Source organism: Microcaecilia unicolor, chromosome 12 (assembly GCF_901765095.1).
Source record: "Microcaecilia unicolor chromosome 12, aMicUni1.1, whole genome shotgun sequence".
NCBI classification, from domain to species: domain Eukaryota; kingdom Metazoa; phylum Chordata; class Amphibia; order Gymnophiona; family Siphonopidae; genus Microcaecilia; species Microcaecilia unicolor.
The window spans coordinates 48,563,377-48,583,304 of record NC_044042.1 but is presented as its reverse complement, the minus strand read 5'-3'; the positions used below and the strand labels follow the sequence as shown (position 1 = coordinate 48,583,304).

At 46.5% G+C, this 19,928-nt stretch overlaps 1 protein-coding gene across 2 annotated transcripts in view; it reads right to left on the bottom strand.

Moving 5' to 3' along the window:
• The window catches only part of CEP164 (centrosomal protein 164), a 166,198-nt gene that overhangs the window by 43,365 nt on the left and 102,905 nt on the right, over positions 1-19,928 (bottom strand). For both annotated transcript variants that reach the window (XM_030221251.1, XM_030221252.1), the window contains 8 exons: positions 15,369-15,557; positions 14,142-14,273; positions 13,276-13,492; positions 12,387-12,464; positions 12,187-12,303; positions 11,818-11,940; positions 10,708-10,851; positions 2,950-3,033 (listed from right to left, as the gene is read on the bottom strand). In XM_030221251.1, coding sequence (XP_030077111.1) covers positions 2,950-3,033; positions 10,708-10,851; positions 11,818-11,940; positions 12,187-12,303; positions 12,387-12,464; positions 13,276-13,492; positions 14,142-14,273; positions 15,369-15,557 — 1,084 coding nt within the window. The remainder of the gene's footprint in view (positions 1-2,949; positions 3,034-10,707; positions 10,852-11,817; positions 11,941-12,186; positions 12,304-12,386; positions 12,465-13,275; positions 13,493-14,141; positions 14,274-15,368; positions 15,558-19,928) is intronic.

Genomic DNA, 19,928 nt, shown 5'->3' with positions numbered 1-19,928 from the left:
ATTTCCAAGTATACGCAGGTGGCAAAAACAAAGCCAGTTAAGTGCAATATTCAGCACTTAAGCGGCTATGGCGAACCACATAAAGATAGAAATGCATAAACACAGTCCTATTTATGCAGTTATCCTACCCGCTTAAGTGCTGAATATCAGCATTTAACTGGCTAAGTGCCCACTCTGCCCCAGGAATGCCCACAAAATAGCCAATTCCAGCTTAGGCACTAACCAGGCATTTTCAGCAGCACTGTCCGATAAAGTGCTGTTGAAGTTATTCATTTATTTAACTTATATTCTACTCTATCCATAATCTTCTAGGCGGAATACAAAAACATAAACATAATTCAAAAAACATATAATAACTAATCCCCATACATACACTCAAGCTAAAGAAAACAAATAGTATGTCATCCCTAATATATATGAAAAATATTACTGATTCCTTACCACAGAATCCTCCCTCGCTGAACATCAGCCTCCATTATATGCCTATCGGAACAGATATGTTTTTAGCTATTTCCTGAAACCACCCATATCCTGTAGTTCTCTAATACACAAAGGGAGCTGGTTTCAAAACTGTGGCCCTACAATATAAAAAATTGAGCCCCTGCATTTCTCCAATCGAACATCCTGCTAAGTGGGAACAGCTAAAAGAGCTTTATGCATGGATTGTAACAATCTCTTTGGATCATACACACATAGTTGGAAGTAAGAATAGTTGAAATCCTATCAGTTAACCCTTTAAAATCAGGTACAAGATCTTAAATCATATTTGATATTCCATGGGAAACCAATGTAGCCACTTGAGCACTGGTTTAATGTGCTTATAGCAACTACATCCCCCTAACACCCTCTCTACGACATTTTGGGTAACTTGCAATGTCCTGGATCTGACATTTCCAAACACTCAAAAACATCTATATTAATAATTCTCACCTGTAACATTCTGAAGCTCACTCTATGGGAGGGAAACACTGAAGGCTAGGCTGTCAGCAACACTCACTCTCACTCATGCACCACTCACTGTCACTCATATACCCGCCCCCAGCCACGTCCCTTCCGGACATAATTCGCAACCCCAACATTCTAAATGAAGCCTCAACCGGAAGTGTGAGGTGCCAGAGATATCCGTTTTGGCCCATTACTGTCAACCGGAAGTGTGAGGCGCTGTAAAGGTCTATCTATTTTCCCCATTACTGTGTGCCCCACCCTCGCGTCACTACGTCATGACGACGAGAGCGGAGCACTGCTCCAGAAAACGCGACCGCAGCCCGCACTCCTCGAAACGCCAACAGCTGAGCGGAGCACAGGGTGCTCGAACATGACGCACCAACCCATTGAAAAATGGAGAAGGCGGTTGCGTTCAGCGCATCTGCCGCCTCTCTCCTTCACAACCTCCCGCCTGGCCTGCCATGCCGAAAACACAAACTCCGCTCAGAACACAGCACTGCCGGAAACAGCAACTCTCCTCACAATACAGCACTGCGTCCTCCAAGCAGGACAATTGACACCACATACAACTGCTCTCCACAACAGCTTCAAATCGGAAAGTGCGTGTCAAGGGAGGGAGGGAGAAACGGAGACCCTGGAACTGGGAGGGGGGACCCTGAAACTGGGAGGGTGGGAAGGGAGGGAGGCTCCTGAAACTGGAAGGGAGGGAGGCTGGCCCCTGAAACTGGGGGGGGGGGGGGGGGGGGGGGGGGGGGGGGCGCCCGACCCCTGAAACTGGGGGGGACCAGGGACCCAGGACCCTGAAACTGGGGGGGGGGGGGGGGGCAGGGAGCAAGGGAGGGAGGACCCTCCCTCCGGGGACAACCTTGCTAGCGCCAGTTTCATTTCGATCAGAAACGGGCCTTTTTTACTAGTATTACAATAATCTAAATTTGGAACAACCACATTGTACAAAAATAATCTAAACGCAGCAGACCTCTCAATCGTCAAACCATCTTCAATTTAAAAAATACATTTCTAATCACTTTCTGTATATGATGTTTCATTAACAAGGTGGTATCCATTATTACCCCCAAATTGCACATTTTATTGACAACAGAGATAGGTTCACCTTCAAAAACAAACTCCTTCGGGAAACTGATATCCAACTCATATGCCAGGTTAGCCCTGGACAAGCAATTTAAATGGCCAGAAGCCATTTCTTGCCATTTAAATTGCTTGGAATATCTACCCCTCCATCTCTAGGCACATTCGATCTTGGCTTACCCAGTGTGTAGTGGGTGGTGTGCCTGATGCAGCTTGACATCCATATCCAGCACTGGATGCCCTCCAGCTCCCAACATATTTTTTGATTGCTACCTCCTTCAGTCAGACTATTATATGGTCTCCAGAATGCCTCTTATGCACAAATTATTTCTGTGTAGTCTGTTTTTTTATGTCTTCTATCTTGTTGGTTAATGCCTTATTCGCCTCCATCTCTTTCAAGTTGATGGCATCATCATCATTTCTTCAGCATGTATTCTTCTACTTTCCCCTCTGTCTCCTCCACTCTCTGCTCCAACTGTGATAAAAACTCCTTCTTCTAGACAAGGAAGAACCTAGACTCCTCCAGGTATTCCCACAATCAGCAGCTGGCCATCCTCAATACACCCCTCAACTGCCCGGGCTCAACTGGGTGACCAGTCCAACAACTGGGCTCAGGAACCAAAACACACCAGTTCCAGACTTTAGTTGCACCTTATGCCCATCAGTCTGCTGGAGACAGAAAATACTGAAGCAAGTTGCTTCATAGAGCCCTATATAGGGCATGGTTCACAAATCTTTGTTCTCTATGGGATAGCTGAGGGGCACACCACATGCATTCTGGACTGTTTGTTAGATGAGAAGGAAAGGACTTTTTCTGATTCTGTCTTTAAGAGAAAAAATGCAGACTTTCATCATAGTGGCACCACTGTGGTTTCAGAGGGAGAGAAAGAAGACAAGGGGTACACACACGTCCCTTACTTGGTTATTTAGCTGTGCTGTCTTCACCTTTATTTCTGAGCTTCGGAAATCCAACTGTTCTTCTAAAATGTGAATGCATCGTTCCTGAAAATATATCAAGGGGGAGATAAAAGAGTGAAGGGAAACATCAAACTTTCCTTTCTTTGAAGCATGGACTAATTCTATAAACCAGTTGAACTCAAAATCTCTCTCTCTTGCTATAAAACATTTCAGTTAAAATGTTCCCAAAGGAAAGCTGAGGTTTCTTTACCTGCCCAGGGCTTTATTGGCCAACTTGTGACATAAAAGCCATTACTACTTGTTACAAAATGTCTAGCCACCTGCCTGGGGTTACCCCGTGGCCACTTAGAGGATCTATCCCCAGCACAGCTCAGGTCTGCCTGCATCTGCCACTTGTGCTCTACACTAGCACCCTCCTCCCACCACCGACTAGGTAACAACCGCCTGTAGGCGAATCTCCCACTCTCAAATTATCTCCAGTGATTTCTAGGTTACTGGAGTCACACTGCCAGTGGTCCCATAGTTCCCAGCAGGGGCGTATCTGAACTGCGGCGGTAGGGGGGGCCAGGGCCAGAGTGAGGGGGCACATTATAGCCCCCCCCCCCCGCCGCCGCCATTGCCGATCCCCCCCCCAGCCGCTGCCATTGCCAACCCTCCCCCTCCGTTGCTCGCCTACCTTCGCTGGCGAGGGACCCCAACCCCCGCCAGCCGAGGTCCGCGTCCTCCTGCCGCTGCCGGCTGTCTTTAAAAGAATTCCGTCAGCTGGCGGGGGACCCCCAACCCCCACCAGCTGAGGTCCGCGTCCTCCTGCCGCTGCCGGCTGCCTTTAAAAGAATTCCGTCAGCTGGCGGGGGACCCCCAACCCCCGCCAGCCAAGCCAAGGTCCTTTCATTTTTCCACTGAAGCTGGCGCCGACGAAAGTTTCTTTTGAGTCTGACGTCGCTGCACGTCAGACTCCAGAAAGGCAGGGCAAACAAACAAATGTGTTTAATCTCAGAACTTGAACAATGGACAGAGAATGTGCAATCAGCAAACAATAATAGGTAACTGAAATATGGATTATAAAACACTAACTAAACCTTTGTTTACTTCCTAGAAAGTACCTGAGGAGATCAGGACATATACCTGCTCACCAGTTTTCTCTCTCTTTCTCCCGGGCTGAAACCAGGGAAAAAGCCAGTACAATTCAAATGAAAAAAGCTCCTGGGCCAAGCAGAGCCCAGTCAACAACGGTGAAATTAGATCTTACCTGCTAATTTTCTTTCCTCTAGACCCTCCAGACCGGTCAAGACGCGTGGGTTATGTCCTCCTACCAGCAGAGGGAGACTGAGAAAACACTAAGCTTTTGAAGCCTGTATATATAACCTGTGCAGAACCTCCACTAGCCAGTATAACCCTGACAAAGCAGAGAAACAAAAAACACTAACAACAACTAGCAACCCTGTACGTGGTCACAGTAAACTGCAAAAACAAGAAACATCTTCCGCTTGCTCTTACGGAAACATGTTCCTTTGCCTTTGGTAAAACAGTTGGGCTTCTACAGGTGGACTATCAAAGAAGAGCCCCACCTGTCCCGGACTCCTATCACAAAACAGAAATAAACAGTCTGCAATTAGAGAAACAACAATCTACAGCAGCCAAGAATTATCCAACAAACACACCTCCTGGCCTCCAATACAGACAGGGCGGGCTCTTGACCGGTCTGGAGGGTCTAGAGGAAAGAAAATTAGCAGGTAAGATCTAATTTCACCTTCCTCAGCGACCCTCCAGACCGGTCAAGACGCGTGGGACGTACCAGAGCAGTAACTAACTTATGGGAGGGACCTACTAAGGCCAGAGGTCAAAACTGCTGCCCCAAAGCGCACCTCGTCCTTTGCATGCACAGGAATCCTATAATGCTTCACAAAGGAATGCAACGAAAACCAAACCGCAGCCCAACAAATATCTAACAGAGAAATCATACTATTCTCCGCCCACGAGGCTGCCATTCCCCTAGTGGAATGAGCAGACCAGCCCCTAGGCACCACAGGACCCTTCACCAAGTAAGCAGATGCAACCGCCTCCTTCAACCACCGTGCTATGGTCACCTTAGGAGCCGCTGCACCCTTCTTTGGGCCACCATGAAGAACGAACAAACGGTCAGAGGCTCTGAAGTCCTGAGTTCCAGAGAGATAACAACTCAAAACTCTCCTGACATCCAGCTTGGCAATACCACGCTGCTCCGAATCTCCAGCCATATCACCCAACACTGGCAGAGAGATGACCTGATTAACATGGAACTCGGAAACCACCTTGGGCAAAAAAAGGAAAGCACCGTCCGCAACGAAACCTTTCCCTCAGAAAGGACAAAAATGGTTCCCTACAAGACAAAGCCTGAAGCTCTGAAACACTCCGTGCTGAAGTAATCGCCACCAACAAGACCGTCTTTAAAGATAAATCCTTACAAGATGCCGATACCAGCGGCACAAACGGAGGCCTGATCAAAGCATCCAAAACTAGCTTCAAATCCCACGGAGGCACCATCCGTCACTGAGGTGGACGCAGCAACTTAACACCCTTCAAAAAACTCACTACCTCAGGCACAGACGCGAAGGACTTTCACTGAAGCTTCCCACGAAAACATGACAAAGCTGCCACCTGAACCTTCAGTGTAGACAAGGCCAGACCCCTATCAACACCATCGTGCAAAAATTCCAAAACTTCCGCCACCGAAGAGCGAAACGGCCGAACTCGATGGTCTTCACACCAGTGCTCAAAGATTCTCCAAACCCGGACATACGCCAAGGAAGTGGATCGTCTACGGCAACTCAACATCGTAGCAAAGCCACTGGACGAAAGCCCCTTCTTCTTCAACTTGTGCCGCTCAAGAGCCAAGCCATAAGCGAAAACCGAGCCGGAACCGGCATGATTATCGGGCTTTGACACAGAACTGATCCCAACAAAGGCAGGGCCGCCGCCCCTGCCAACCGCACCAGGTCTCCGTACCATGGTCGATGCTGCCAATCCGGAGCTACCAGAATCACCCGACCGAAGTGATGTTCGATGCGCTATATTACTCGACCGACTAACAGCCACGGAGGAAACACATACAGTCACTCCCGAGGCCAAGGCAACAGAAGAGCGTCGATTCCCTCCGCTCAAGGGTCTCTTCAGCGACTGAAAAAACAAAAAATCTCTGAACTTGCGCATAGCGAGCCGTTGCCCTAAGATCACCGAAAGTCCCCAGACCGACACAACTCACTGGAACACTGACCGAAGAAAAGACCACTCTCTGGGATCTAGAGTGTGCCTGCTGAGATAATCTGCATCTATGTGACCTACCCCGGCCACATGCGCTGCCAAGAGAGCCTGAAGATGAGTTCAACTGCGCCGCCAAGGCTCTTCGTCCTCCCTTGACGGTTGACATATGCTACTGCCATGGCATTGTCACAGAGCACTCGGACTGCCTTGTGGCGAACCACCGACGTCAAGGCCTGGAGCACCACCCGAATGGCCCGAGTTTCCAGCCGGTTGATGGACCACTCTGCTTCTGCCCGAGACCACCGGCCTTGAGCTACCTGACCGAGACAATGTGCCCCCCAACCTTGCAGACTGGCATCCGTGACCATTACCAGCCCCTGTGGGGACTCCAACGGCATTCCTGTTCCCAAATTGCGCGGGTTGAGCCACCAGCGGAGACTGAGACGAGGGGCCACCGACAGCGGACAACACATTTCCAAGTCCTGCGACAGAGGGGACCAACGACTGAACAGAGCTGACTGTACCTGACGCATGTGCGCCCTGGCCCACGGAACTACCTCTATGGTCGCCGCCATCAGGCCCAGGACCTGACGATAAGTACGGGCCGTCGGCGCCTTCTCTGCAAGGAACCGACAAATCGGACCCTGTAACTTGGAACCAAAAGGCTGCACGAAGGAAAGTGAAGATAAGCTTCCGTCAAATCCAGGGAAGTGAGAAACTCTCCTTTCCGGACCGCACCAGTGACCGACCGCAACGTCTCCATCCGGAAAGAGGGCACCTTGAGTGCCGCATTGACCCTTTTGAGATCTAAAATGGGACGAAAAGTGTCCTCTTTCTTGTGGACCACAAAATAGATCAAATAGCACCCTGAGCGTTGCTGATCTGAAGGAACAGGAACCACGGCTCCCAATGCGAGCAGCCACCGCAGAGTGTCCCTCACTGCTGCCCTCTTGCTCCAAGACCGACAGAGGGATTCCAGAAACACTTCGGGAGAACAGCGCATATCCGCCTCGAAACACCTTGAGAACCCACTGATCTGACCTGATTTGGGCCCAGCTCTGGTAAAACAGACTCAGCCGAGCCCCAACATGCACCAGAGCCTGAGCCCGCACACCTTCATTGGGAATTGCGGCGTGAATACTAACCTCCTACGGAAAAGCCACGCCCTCCGCGACGATTCTCACGAAAGAACTGTGCGCGCTGGAAAAACCGACCCCTAGAGGTCCTACTACTATTAAACATTTCTATAGCACTACTAGACTTATACAGCGCTGTCCAAATTAACATGAAAAGACAGTCCCTGCTCAACAGAGCTCACAATCTAAATTGGACAGACAAACAGACAGCTAGGGGTAGGTCCCACTCGATCTGCCCGGCCTATACCGCTGAGCCTCCCTAAACCGTCCCCGAGAGGAACTAGTTCTGGCCCCTGCCTTGAACCGAAAATCTGGAAGCCATAGAACCTTGGTATCACTAAGACCTCACACTAACTTGTCCAAATCTTCTCCAAAGAGCATAGCTCCCTTAAGTGGCAGAGACCCACAACCATAGCCATATTTTTTGTCTGAAGTAGGCAACAAATCATAAAAGCCTCAGACAAAAAGGATGAACCCATGTCCAAGTCGGCTAACTCCTGACCCCCAGAAGAACCAACATCTACCGAATCATCCAGGAGCTTCTCGGCCCAACGAAAACATGCCCGAGCTACCAGACCCCCACAAACTGAGGCCTGCAGGGCTAGAGCCGACAAAACAAAACTACGCTTGAGAAAAGATCCCAACTTCCTATCCTGAGGATCACGGAGGGCCGTTCCTCCATCAACCGGGATAGCCGTAGCTATAATTACTGCCGTCACTACTGCATCTACCGTGGGAGCCTTAAAGGAATCCCTATCGTCCTGAGGGAGGGGATAAAGCCTCGCCATTGCCTTTGCCACCTTACACGGCAAATCCCATTCCTGACAAATCATCTCCCGGAGATCCTTGTTCATAGGGAAGGATCACGCCTGACGCTGAATGCCCTTCACCAACGGATCCTGGACAGTTTCCCCCAAAGCCACCTCAGGACCAAACTGAAGGGTGGACGACACCTGATCTATGAGTTCTGACAGCTCATCTCTATGGAAAATCCGCACTATTGAAGGATCCTCTCCAGGAATCCACCAATCCTGCTCCTGAGAGCCGTCAATTCCATCTGACTCCCCCAGATCACTAAGCACAGCTTCTGCAGCTACAGGAGAAAAACATTGCCTGTCCTCTGACCACTCTAACCGTGGTCTCTCAGCCAAGACGGAAATAGCCCCCTCTTCCAATTAGGGGGGGGGGGGGGGGGTCCCGATCTCCAGGCCTGATACCGCGTCCAGACAAAATCTGGAGGAAAGCCCACCATTCCTGGACCGTCATTAGGCCCTTTTGTGCCAAAAACGGAGGCCGCAGGCCCAAAAACAGCTGGCTCCACGGGCCGCGTCAGACTCAAGATGGCGGCTGTTCCCGCCGAAACTGTTCCCGCTGACAGCGGCCCTGCCTACGCTCCCGCTGACCCGGAGACTCCCGACACCATCGATCCCTCCGCGGTCAAGTCGGGGGGTGCCGCAGCCACCTTTATAGGTGCACCGCAAAGCTACACTGAGCACCCGGCGCCTCTACCCCTCGCCACGAGCACACGCGACATCGGAGGAGCTGGGCCGCCATAAACCACGAGGGAAGGGAAAAGCTGTTCCGCAAACGCGCCAAACCAAAAACTCCCTCACACTGCAAAAGCACTGAAGAAAGCGCTGCTCTCTCGTTCCAGCAAGGAATCGAAACCCCCGTTCGGTCCGCTGAAAATAAAGAAATAAATGCCCTTAAAGGCACAGTACTCCAACTCTGGCAGCTGGAAATTGTAAGGCACTCAAGGCTACAATACTGAGAAAGCAGCCGAGGCACAAAGCTGCCAAGCAAAACGAAATAGAATAACTGACCTTAAAGGCACAGTACTCTAATTCTGGCATCTGGAAATTGTAAGGCACTCAAGGCTACAATACTGAGAAAGCAGCCGAGGCACAAAGCTGGCAAGCAAAATGAAATAGAATAACTGACCTTAAAGGCACAGTACTCTAATTCTGGCATCTGGAAATTGTAAGGCACTCAAGGCTACAATACTGAGAAAGCAGCCGAGGCACAAAGCTGGCAAGCAAAATGAAATAGAATAACTGACCTTAAAGGCACAGTACTCTAATTCTGGCATCTGGAAATTGTAAGGCACTCAAGGCTACAATACTGAGAAAGCAGCCGAGGCACAAAACTGCCAAGCAAACAGAAATAGAGAGCAGCACAGGGGGAGGGACCCAAACATAGGTGTAACACCCCAGGGGGAAAAACTGGGCCCCACCAGACCCAGGGCCCCAAAGCACTTTTTTTTTTTTTTTTTTTTTTACACACACGTACAGGGTACTGCAACAGAATAAAGTTTGGAAGGAAAAAATCCTACGACCCAATGACAAACTACCTCACCAGATTATTGGAGACTGCACAGGCTGTCAACTGCTACCTCTGCTGAGACTGAGAAAATACTGGCTAGTGGAGGTTCTGCACAGGTTATATATACAGGCTTCAAAAGCTTAGTGTTTTCTCAGTCTCCCTCTGCTGGTAGGAGGACATAACCCACGCGTCTTGACCGGTCTGGAGGGTCGCTGAGGAAAACAACATTTTTAAAAAGCTGGTTATATCATTACAGGCATTTCCTTCATCTGTGTTAACTAAAGAAGGGAAAGGTCAGTTCTTTGTAACAGCTTAAAACATTACATGCACCACCTGCTGGCCAAACTAGAGAAATGCACTTCAACATTTAATAAAGGCAGTTTTACAGACTTAAAACACACTGTTCTGTCACACTACTATTATAAGCCTCCCAAACAGAAGTGTATTAAAAAAATACATTAACGTGAACCTAGAATGGACTGGGGAAAAGGACAGGGCTGCTTATTCAAATCTGAGGACTATTAACAGGCATATATTTTCTAGCATCAGAAAGCTTATTACTGCTTCCTGCATTGTCATTTGCTTGAAACATTTTTGTTGTTCTTCCATTACTTTTCACGCTACGGAGGGTTTGATGGCTGCCAGTGATGAAGTTGCTGCTTCTGTTATCTAATTTAAGCACCTCACAAGCTATCACTCATTTCAGGATTTTATCATCTGGCATCACATGATATGCACTGCAGATTTTCATCACTCTAGGCACTGCTCCCACTCTTCTGCACACCTCTGCAAATGTACAGAAAGAATGAGGGGCTCTACAAAGCAATGAGAAGCACCGTGTTGGGGCAAGTTGGAAAAATCCTATGGTAAATGTAATTCAGTTGCCTGCACAAGCCAACTGATGGAAGAAAACATTTTATTACTGAAACATTTCTCCAACCATAAACTATGTTAATGGAGGCAGGACCACATAAGAACATAAGCAAGCATCCCTCATAAGTTGTGATGGTGGGACTTTTGAGCAAGGTGATCTCTTGCCATTGTCTTTTTTTGCTCTCACCTTTTCCTGGTAGGAATTACGCAAGTCACCAAGTCTTCCCTCCAGCTCCTGCCTCAACAGCGCTTGCTCTCGCTCATGGAGTTGTGTCAGGCGCTGTAGCTCATCCTGCAGACTTCTTAATAGCCGTGCTCTCTGTTTTCTCTCCTGCCAAAAAAAAGAGCACAGAGAGACTAGCCATTATAGCCAAATGTTGCATTAATGACAGCTACCTGGCCAAAGGTTATATGCCCAAAAACGTTTTATCCACCCACTTAGCAGGAGTGAAGGAGTAGCCTAGTGCAGGGGTAGGCAACTCCGGTCCTCGACAGCCGAAGGCAGGTCAGGTTTTCAGGATATCCACAATGAATATGCAGGAGATAGATTTGCATACCATGGAGGCAGTGCTTGCAAATCTATCTCCTGCATAATCATTGTGGATATCCTGAAAACCTGACCTGCCTGCGGCTCTCGAGGACCGGAGTTGCCTACCCCTGGCCTAGTGGTTAGTGCAGTGGCCTCAAAACCTAGGAAACTAGGTTCAATACCCACTGCAGCTCCTTGTGGTTCTAAGTCACTTAACCCTACATTGCCCCAGGTACAAAATAAGTACCTGTATATAATATGTAAACCGTTTTGATTGTAACCACAGAAAGGTGATATGTCAAGTCCCTTCCCCTTTCCCCCTAGTAGGTAACCATAACCTTCTGACAAATATGGATTGGCAAGCTTGAGGTAATAGAAATCCCAAGCAGCATCAGTGGGAGAAGTGGGATCTGAGCCCTGGCTTCCCTGTTTCTCAGTCCTCCATAAAAAGGTGCCCCATTGAACTATTACATCAGGATTTTGCTACTGGAATGATTACCACAGAAAAAAAACATTTTAAATGAACATAAAGGACTTTTGGTAAACTTCTCATCTGAGATATAGCATCTTCAGCTGCATTCCACATTTGGACATTGTTCTGGTTAATGTACAATTCCACATACAAATTTCTAATAATGAGATAGAGCTTCACTTTATAAATGTATTATACACACCCAGTTAGCATACATCCCTGATAAATGACTGGTCACTATGTGATATGGACCTGGTTAATGTGTACACCTGAACTGGTCAGCTGGGGTTGCTCACCTCATCTTCATACCGTTCTCGACTTCTCTCTACGATGTGCTGATGGTCCTGCTTCATTTTCTCTAGCTTCCGCTCATGATCCCTCTCCACCTCCTGTCGCTTTTCTTTCAGAAGATCACTTAGCTTCAAAAAAGGTTTGATGTCAGAAGGTCAATGAGGAGAAACACCGCAATAGCATGCGCCTGCCTGGACAACTCTCAGTCCAGGTATCCACAAAGTACTGAGATATTGCACAGAGCAACAGGTTTTCTTTTCCTAAATCACAGACAGCAACAATAACATTCCCACCCCCAGAATGGGTATAGTATAAATATGTCATATCAACTTAGTGCCACTGATGATCCCCGTACATTAAAAAGAACCACAAACCTCACGTTCATAGCCCATGACCTGTGTCCTCCGCTGGGTTAGCAGCAGGTCTTCCTGAAGTTGCAATTTCTCATTCTGCTGAGCCTCCATTATTTGCTCCTGAATGCTGGCAACAGCCTGCAAATGGGAAGGTGAGAGTAACAAGTTCAAAATATTACTACCTCCTGCACACAGAAAGAGTTCTCTATTTCCACACTTACCCTCTGCTGCTTTTCTTCAGCTGCTGTTCTCAGCTGCTCAAGGTCCTTGGCATACTGCTTCTCCAGAGCTTCCAAGGCCTATAAGGGCATAAATGGAATGTAACATAGTAGAAGATGGCAGAGAAAGACCTGTACGGTCCATCCAGTCTGCCCAACAAGATAAACTCATATGTGCTGCTTTATATGTATACCTGACTTTGATTTGTATCTGCCATTTTCAGGGCACAGACCGTAGAAGTCTGCCCAGCACTAGCCCCGTCTCCCCCCACCGGCTTTGCCACCCAATCTCCGCTAAGCTTCTGAGGATCCATTCCTTCCGAACAGGATTCCTTTATGTTTATCCCATGCATTTTTGAATTCCGTTACCGTTTTCAATAACATCAACAAATGACAAATATACCACTGACAGCATTCTTGTGAAATCCCTATGTAGAAGCAAAATAGGTGAGGTCTGCAAAACACTGACTGCAAAAATAGAATACAGTAGATGGGTCTAGGCTGAGAAAATAGAATTCAGCTCTTGATGGTTGATAATGGGACTCTGCTGAGGACAATACCAACATCAAGGATCATTTTCTTCATGGTAGAGTCTATTACACTTCCCAAGCACCTGCTACATAACCACCCTTCCTCCTCCCCCCTCCCTCCCCTACCGTATTCCATCCAGAAAATTCATGGACCTCTGTACTAAACCTTTCCAGCTCATGCACTGGAAATCTTAACAACCAAGCCTATCTTTTGAGTTATCCCAGCAGGTCACACTAGTAAAGGCACATATAGAAGGATAAGAACAGCAAAAAAGTTTGTATAAAAATCATTGTTTTTATTTCCTTTAGCTTCGGTAGGCAAACAGCAAATGAAAAAAGCCAAGAAAGCTTATTGCTCTCACCTCTTCCCGCTGCTTATCCAAGCTGCTCCTCAGCTCCTGTAGTGCTTTCTCTTTTTCCTCCATTAGTGTTCTTGTCTCTTCCCGCAGAGCTTCCTCTGCCTCCTGCTGCAGCTTTCCAAGCAACAAGGTAGTCTTCTCCTTCAAGCTCTCTCTTTCCATCCTCTGCAAGTTCTCCATTTCATCTTTCAGTTCTTGTATTCTTGCTTTTTTTTCAGCCCTGTTGTTGGGTTTTGGAGGGAAAAATCATTCTGTGAACTTATTTTGAAAAAGTAAAGACTTTCAAGTTAAAGTGAGTCCATCACTATAAACTCTATGAGGCCGATATTTTATGGGGCCGATATTTAATGGGAGATAGGTTATCTGCTGACCACATAACTTCCGGATTTTCAACAGCACATAACTCGATAGTGTCACTGAATATCCAGGGTGACCACAACATTATCCAATTAGTGCTGGAGTGCACCAAAGAGAGAGTTAGAGCGGGCCCACAACTTTTCTGGGCACAGCCAATAATCTCTGCCAGTGTCTGGACTATAAAAATACCTATCCAGACACCACTGCTGAATATTGGTCAGCACATGGATAACTTCCAACGGCCAGGCAATACCCGGATGTTCAGTGCCATTGCCCAGATTAGGCCTGGTACAGAATATCCAGGTCAAATTAAGCCCATGGTAGTCGATGCCTTAAAAAATCACTGCTAGCTGCCAGCTGAATATCAGGCCCTATACTCTTTGCTCATTTAGCAGGGAGCTTTACCCTTCACTCTGTAAGATAAAGCAGCCATGCTACAAGAAAATGATGAATATCAGCTTTGTAGATCTCAGAAGCCAGTTTTCTGTGCATATAGTGTTTTGATTTTTTACCTTATTTTTCTCTCTTCTGCCTCAGTCTCTGTAGATATCTGAGTTCGAAGTTTTGCCAGAGTTCTCTCTTTCTCCAGTTTCACTTTAGCCTCTTCTTCCTCCACTTCTGCTTTCAGCCTCTCTTTCAACTTTCTAGAACATATGTCCAAGAAGGAAAGGGCAAAAGCTTTTATCTGAAGTTAAAGATTTTTTTTTTTTAATAAAAGCTTTTATTGGAAGAATATAACATGACACAGCAAACCATAGTCCACTTTAGACTTATCAACAATATAAACACATTATCATAGGAGCTTAATGGACAATCTGCCTATAGCTAGAATTACCTCGTACAATCCCCTCACCCAAGCCCACAGCCCATTCCCCCCCCCCCCCCCCCCCCCCCCCGGAAAAGATCTCTCCCCACTCTCCCTACACTTCTTGGAGTTAAAGATTTCATCTAGCTGGAGGTGCTTCCAGAAGACTTACAGAAACTGAAGAAATTCTAGAGAAGTGTAAAGGGAATGATTATTCAAGACCTATGTGATAAATGAGGGAGAGGGTAAAAGCAGAACCATCAGAAGGGCTGTCAGCACATTGTCATCAGAGGAGGCCTCCCCCTCCCCTGCCAGCAATGTCTTCAGAGGGGACAGACCCCTAACTCCCACCCTTAGTAACCCAAGTCATTGTTTAGCCCCACAACAGTCCTGGGTGAAAGAAATGCATTTATTTTGGCCTGAAACTGGAGAACGGAGAGGAAGATATGGATGACATGAGGAAAAGTTTCTGCGGTAAGTTGTGTAATAGATGGAATTACCCAAGGAGGTGGTGGAGTCTCCATCATTAGAGGTTTGTCAAAGCAGATAAAGAATGGACTATATGGCTTCAAAGACCCTACAAAAATAGGCTTATGTTGAGGTAGGCGTCTGTCATTCTGTCTGTCCTCTAAACTTTTATGGTTTATATTCTATACAAACCAAATGTACAGGGTACATTATAGCAATAGAGGAGGGAGGAGCGAGCAAGAGGATCTTGGCCATGGTATTTCTTTTCCAAATATATATATATATACACACATATATATATACACACACACACACACACATACATACATAGGCAAACACATATATACAGACAGTGTGCATTCTGGATAGCAGGCTAATAGTTCTGCATGAACATCTTGTTATGAACATGATTATTTTAAAGTTAATGTTAAGCTGTTTTTCTGTTATTCAAAGCATTATTACAAACCTGATGTTCTGTTCATGCTGCCGCTGAAGTAAGCATGAATCTTCCTTCTCCTTTTCTCTCAGTTCCTCCTGGAGTTTGTGCTGTTGGCTTTTTTCCCTGTCCAGAATCTTCTGCTGGATCCTGTCAGACAAAGACTCCCCAGGAGACTGCTTCAGCGGCTCCTCACACATTAATTCTTGTTTGATACATCTGCAAGAAAATGCCCCCCAAACAGCAAATGTTTTGATTTTTGTGTTTAATCATTTCATGTACTGCCCTTTTTATGGAACAACAATGTGGTTTACAAATTAGGTACATTTATACAGGGCAAGAGAGGAGGTTCACAAAGGTATAACTAATTGGAAATGGAATCACACAGATGAACATAAAGCATGACAGGAACAGAGTAGAAAGTTATTTTACATGCTTCCCTCCACCCCCTTACGCATTCAAAACATTCTAAGTGTCAATCTGGTACTGAAATATGTAAAACTTTGGTCTTACCAGCTAAATTTTTTTTTCCTTGAACCCAGTCAGACCAGTCCAGAAACACATGGGTTATGCTCCTCAACCAGCAGATAGAGAGAGATATATATATATAAGAGCTATGCGTTCTATCCTATAAAAAGCACACTGCAGCTGTTAGCTCTCCAGTTCTGTAGCAAAGCAAATGTTAACTGAAAAGTCCCTCACAAACAAAATACTATACAAGAATCTCAGAAACCTTTTATTTGTAAAAGAGGCACCACTTGAGAGACCCTGGAGTTCCACCATAGCATAAACTGGGCAAAATGAATTCCTTGAACTGAAGTGGCAGATAAAAACAGTTGCGTGGGATCTGGACTGGTCTGGCTAGACTCAAGGGAAGAAAATTAGCAGTAAAACCAAATTTTCCTTCTTTTTTTGCACACCAGACAAGTCCAGAAACACATGAGATGTAGCAAAGCAATCCTCACTATGGTGAGATGAGGAGATTTCTACCACAAGAACTGTGGCACCAAAGGAAGCCTTTTCCATGGCTTTAAAATCCAGTCTATAATGCTTAAAAACAAATGTAAACATGGCCAAGTTGTCACCTGACATTGATGCCATTCCCCTGGTCAAATGGTCCCAAAAACCCTTAGGAGGCACATAACCCTTAAGAATATATACTGAATATATTGCCTCCTTGAGCCACTGAGCAATCACAGGCTTCAATACCACTGCTCGTTTGTTTCTCCAAACAAAACAAACAAGTAATTAGACCTGCAAAATTCATTCATCACCTCCAAAAAGTGTAACAGACCCCTACTAACATCCAAGAAATGCAGAATCCAAAATTCCTCCCTCCAATTTTCCTGCCAAAAGGTGGCAGAGAAACATCCTAATTAATATTTATTTATTACATTTGTATCCCACATTTTCCCGCATAGTAGGCTCAATGTGGCTTACAGGTTCCGGAGAGGAGAGTATCAACTCCGGGAATATATACAGAGTGGAAAATAGAGTAACAGTAGGTGCAAGGAAGCTGATAAGGTTCTGGAAAAGAGAATACAACTCTGGGACGAATATTTAGTAGCATATAAAGAGAAGTAATCCCAATGAGGCTGATAAATCTCCGAGGATTCTAGTGAGCAATACAGAGTAGGATAAGGGTAGAAACTGTTAATAAAAGGGTTCATTCTTTTAGTGCTATAGCCCTATTAGGTACTCATATTCCATTAAAAGTTAACAGAAAAATTTTAAGAGGAAAACCCAATACCACCTTCAGAAGAAAGGAGGGAACCATCCTAATGGAAAAGTCCTGTGTTCATGAAATAGAAAAAGGGCTCTCAATGGGATAGAGCTTACAACTCTGATACCCGTTGATTCAAACAAACAGCCACTAGAAACACCACTTTCAACTTTTGAGGATGCCTTCTTCAGAGACTCAGAGTGAGGGAGGAGGGCACAGAGGGAGCAAGGTGCCAAAATCACCAAAAGTCATGATAAAAATAAATGGGGAGTTATCAGAAACCGTCACACTAGAAAGGAGAACAAGACACGGCTTCCCCTCTCCCCCCTGTATTCACCATCTCCTTAGAACCCCTTGCAGAGGCAAGCCACACCAACAGAAACATCTCAGGATACTCATTAGGGCCTGAAGAACACAAAATTGTGCTCTATGCAGATAGCGCCCTACTATTCCTATACAACCCACGATCCTCTCTGCCCAAATTCCTAAACACATGCGCAAACTATAGTAGGATCTCCAGATATAAAATGAACATGGACAAAACCATAGCCCTACTCCTGAACAAACCACTTGACCTAGAGGGCGTCCTAAAAACCAAATACCCCTTCAAATGGCACAAATCTTAGTACGACTACACAACCTATATGAACACCACCACCTACCACTACTAGAGTGTATATACAGAGACCTAGAGAAATGGAATTTCCTGGCAAACTCTCTACTCACCGAAATAAATGACATAAAAATGAACAACTTCCCCAGACTCATCATGTTCCTCTTCCAGATACTGCCATGTCGAATACCCACCTCTTTCATCGCACAGCTAGACACACTACTTGTCAAATTCCTAAGGAAAGGCAAGAAACCTAGGGTAGCCCTAAGAACACTTAAACTCCCTACAGAAAAAGGGGGATAGCATTCCCAAACTTCTACAGAAACCATCAAGCAACCCTTATTAGATCAGCACATCACTGGTACGTCGAACTAGACGACCAGCACTGTGTGGGACTAGAAGGTAGAGAGATCCAACAGAAAACCCCCCAGTGGTACTACTATTCTGTCCCAGGGAAAAGCTACCATAAGGCTGGTACTCACACCCACTTTTAGGGCCCGCGTAGAGCCTGGGATAGGGTGGCCCAATGGAACTCTATAGATTTAGAACACTACCCCATCAAAATAATACTAAACCCAAGCTTCGGCCTGAGAGTTGAAAAAAAAAACAGGTTCCAGTGGATGAAAGATAACCATCTTCTCCACGTGAGGGACTACATTAATAATGAGAAAAAACTAAGCAGAAAAGACATAGAAAGCAGATGTAAGACCCCCCCCCCCCCCCCCCCACCCTGTGAGTATTTACAATTCTACAAGTACTATACTACCTACACGCTAAAAAATATATCTACCAAAGAAACCTGACGGCAATAGAATACTTTTACAACTGGTGGGGAGGGAGGGGGACGCTAGCAAAGATATACAGACCTCTAATAGACCTACAACTAAGTAAGGGAACACAGGAGATCAGAACATAACAAAATACGAAACAATAAGGCTTAGACCCTAACCCATAAACCTGGCAAGAAATATGACCGGGCCAAGCGAAAACATTCCACTGTCTAACACAGGTAGACACACAATACAAAATACTATTCAGATCCTACATCACCCCAGTGACCCTACACGCTAGCAATGGCAGGAAAAACGATACTTGCTGGAGAGGGTATGACCTATTACTGGCTAAATCCAGAGGTCAATATTCCATCCTCATTCTTCTTGATCTTTCCGCTGCTTTTGACACTGTCGATCACAACATACTTCTCGATACCCTGTCCTCACTTGGATTCCAGGGCTCTGTCCTTTCCTGGTTCTCTTCCTACCTCTCCCTCCGCACCTTTAGTGTTCACTCTGGTGGATCCTCTTCTACTTCTATTCCTCTGCCTGTCGGCGTACCTCAGGGTTCTGTTCTTGGTCCCCTCCTCTTTTCTATCTACACTTCTTCCCTTGGTTCATTAATCTCATCCCATGGCTTTTCCTATCATCTCTATGCTGATGACTCCCAAATCTACCTTTCTACCCCTGATATCTCACCTTGCATCCAAACCAAAGTTTCAGCGTGCTTGTCTGACATTGCTGCCTGGATGTCTCAACGCCACCTGAAATTAAATATGACCAAAACCGAGCTTCTCATTTTCCCCCCCAAACCCACCTCCCCGCTCCCCCCGTTTTCTATTTCTGTTGATGGCTCTCTCATTCTCCCTGTCTCCTCAGCTCGAAACCTTGGGGTCATCTTTGACTCTTCTCTCTCCTTCTCTGCTCATATCCAGCAGACCGCCAAGACCTGTCGTTTCTTTCTTTACAACATCCGTAAAATCCGCCCCTTTCTTTCCGAGCACTCTACCAAAACCCTCATCCACACCCTTGTCACCGCTCGTTTAGACTACTGCAATCTGCTTCTTGCTGGCCTCCCACTTAGTCACCTCTCCCCTCTCCAGTCGGTTCAAAACTCTGCTGCCCGTCTCATCTTCCGCCAGGGTCGCTTTACTCATACTACCCCTCTCCTCAAGACCCTTCACTGGCTCCCTATCCGTTTTCGCATCCTGTTCAAACTTCTTCTACTAACCTATAAATGTATTCACTCTGCTGCTCCCCAGTATCTCTCCACACTCGTCCTTCCCTACACCCCTTCCCGTGCACTCCGCTCCATGGATAAATCCTACTTATCTGTTCCCTTCTCCACTACTGCCAACTCCAGACTTCGCGCCTTCTGTCTCGCTGCACCCTACGCCTGGAATAAACTTCCTGAGCCCCTACGTCTTGCCCCATCCTTGGCCACCTTTAAATCTAGACTGAAAACCCACCTCTTTAACATT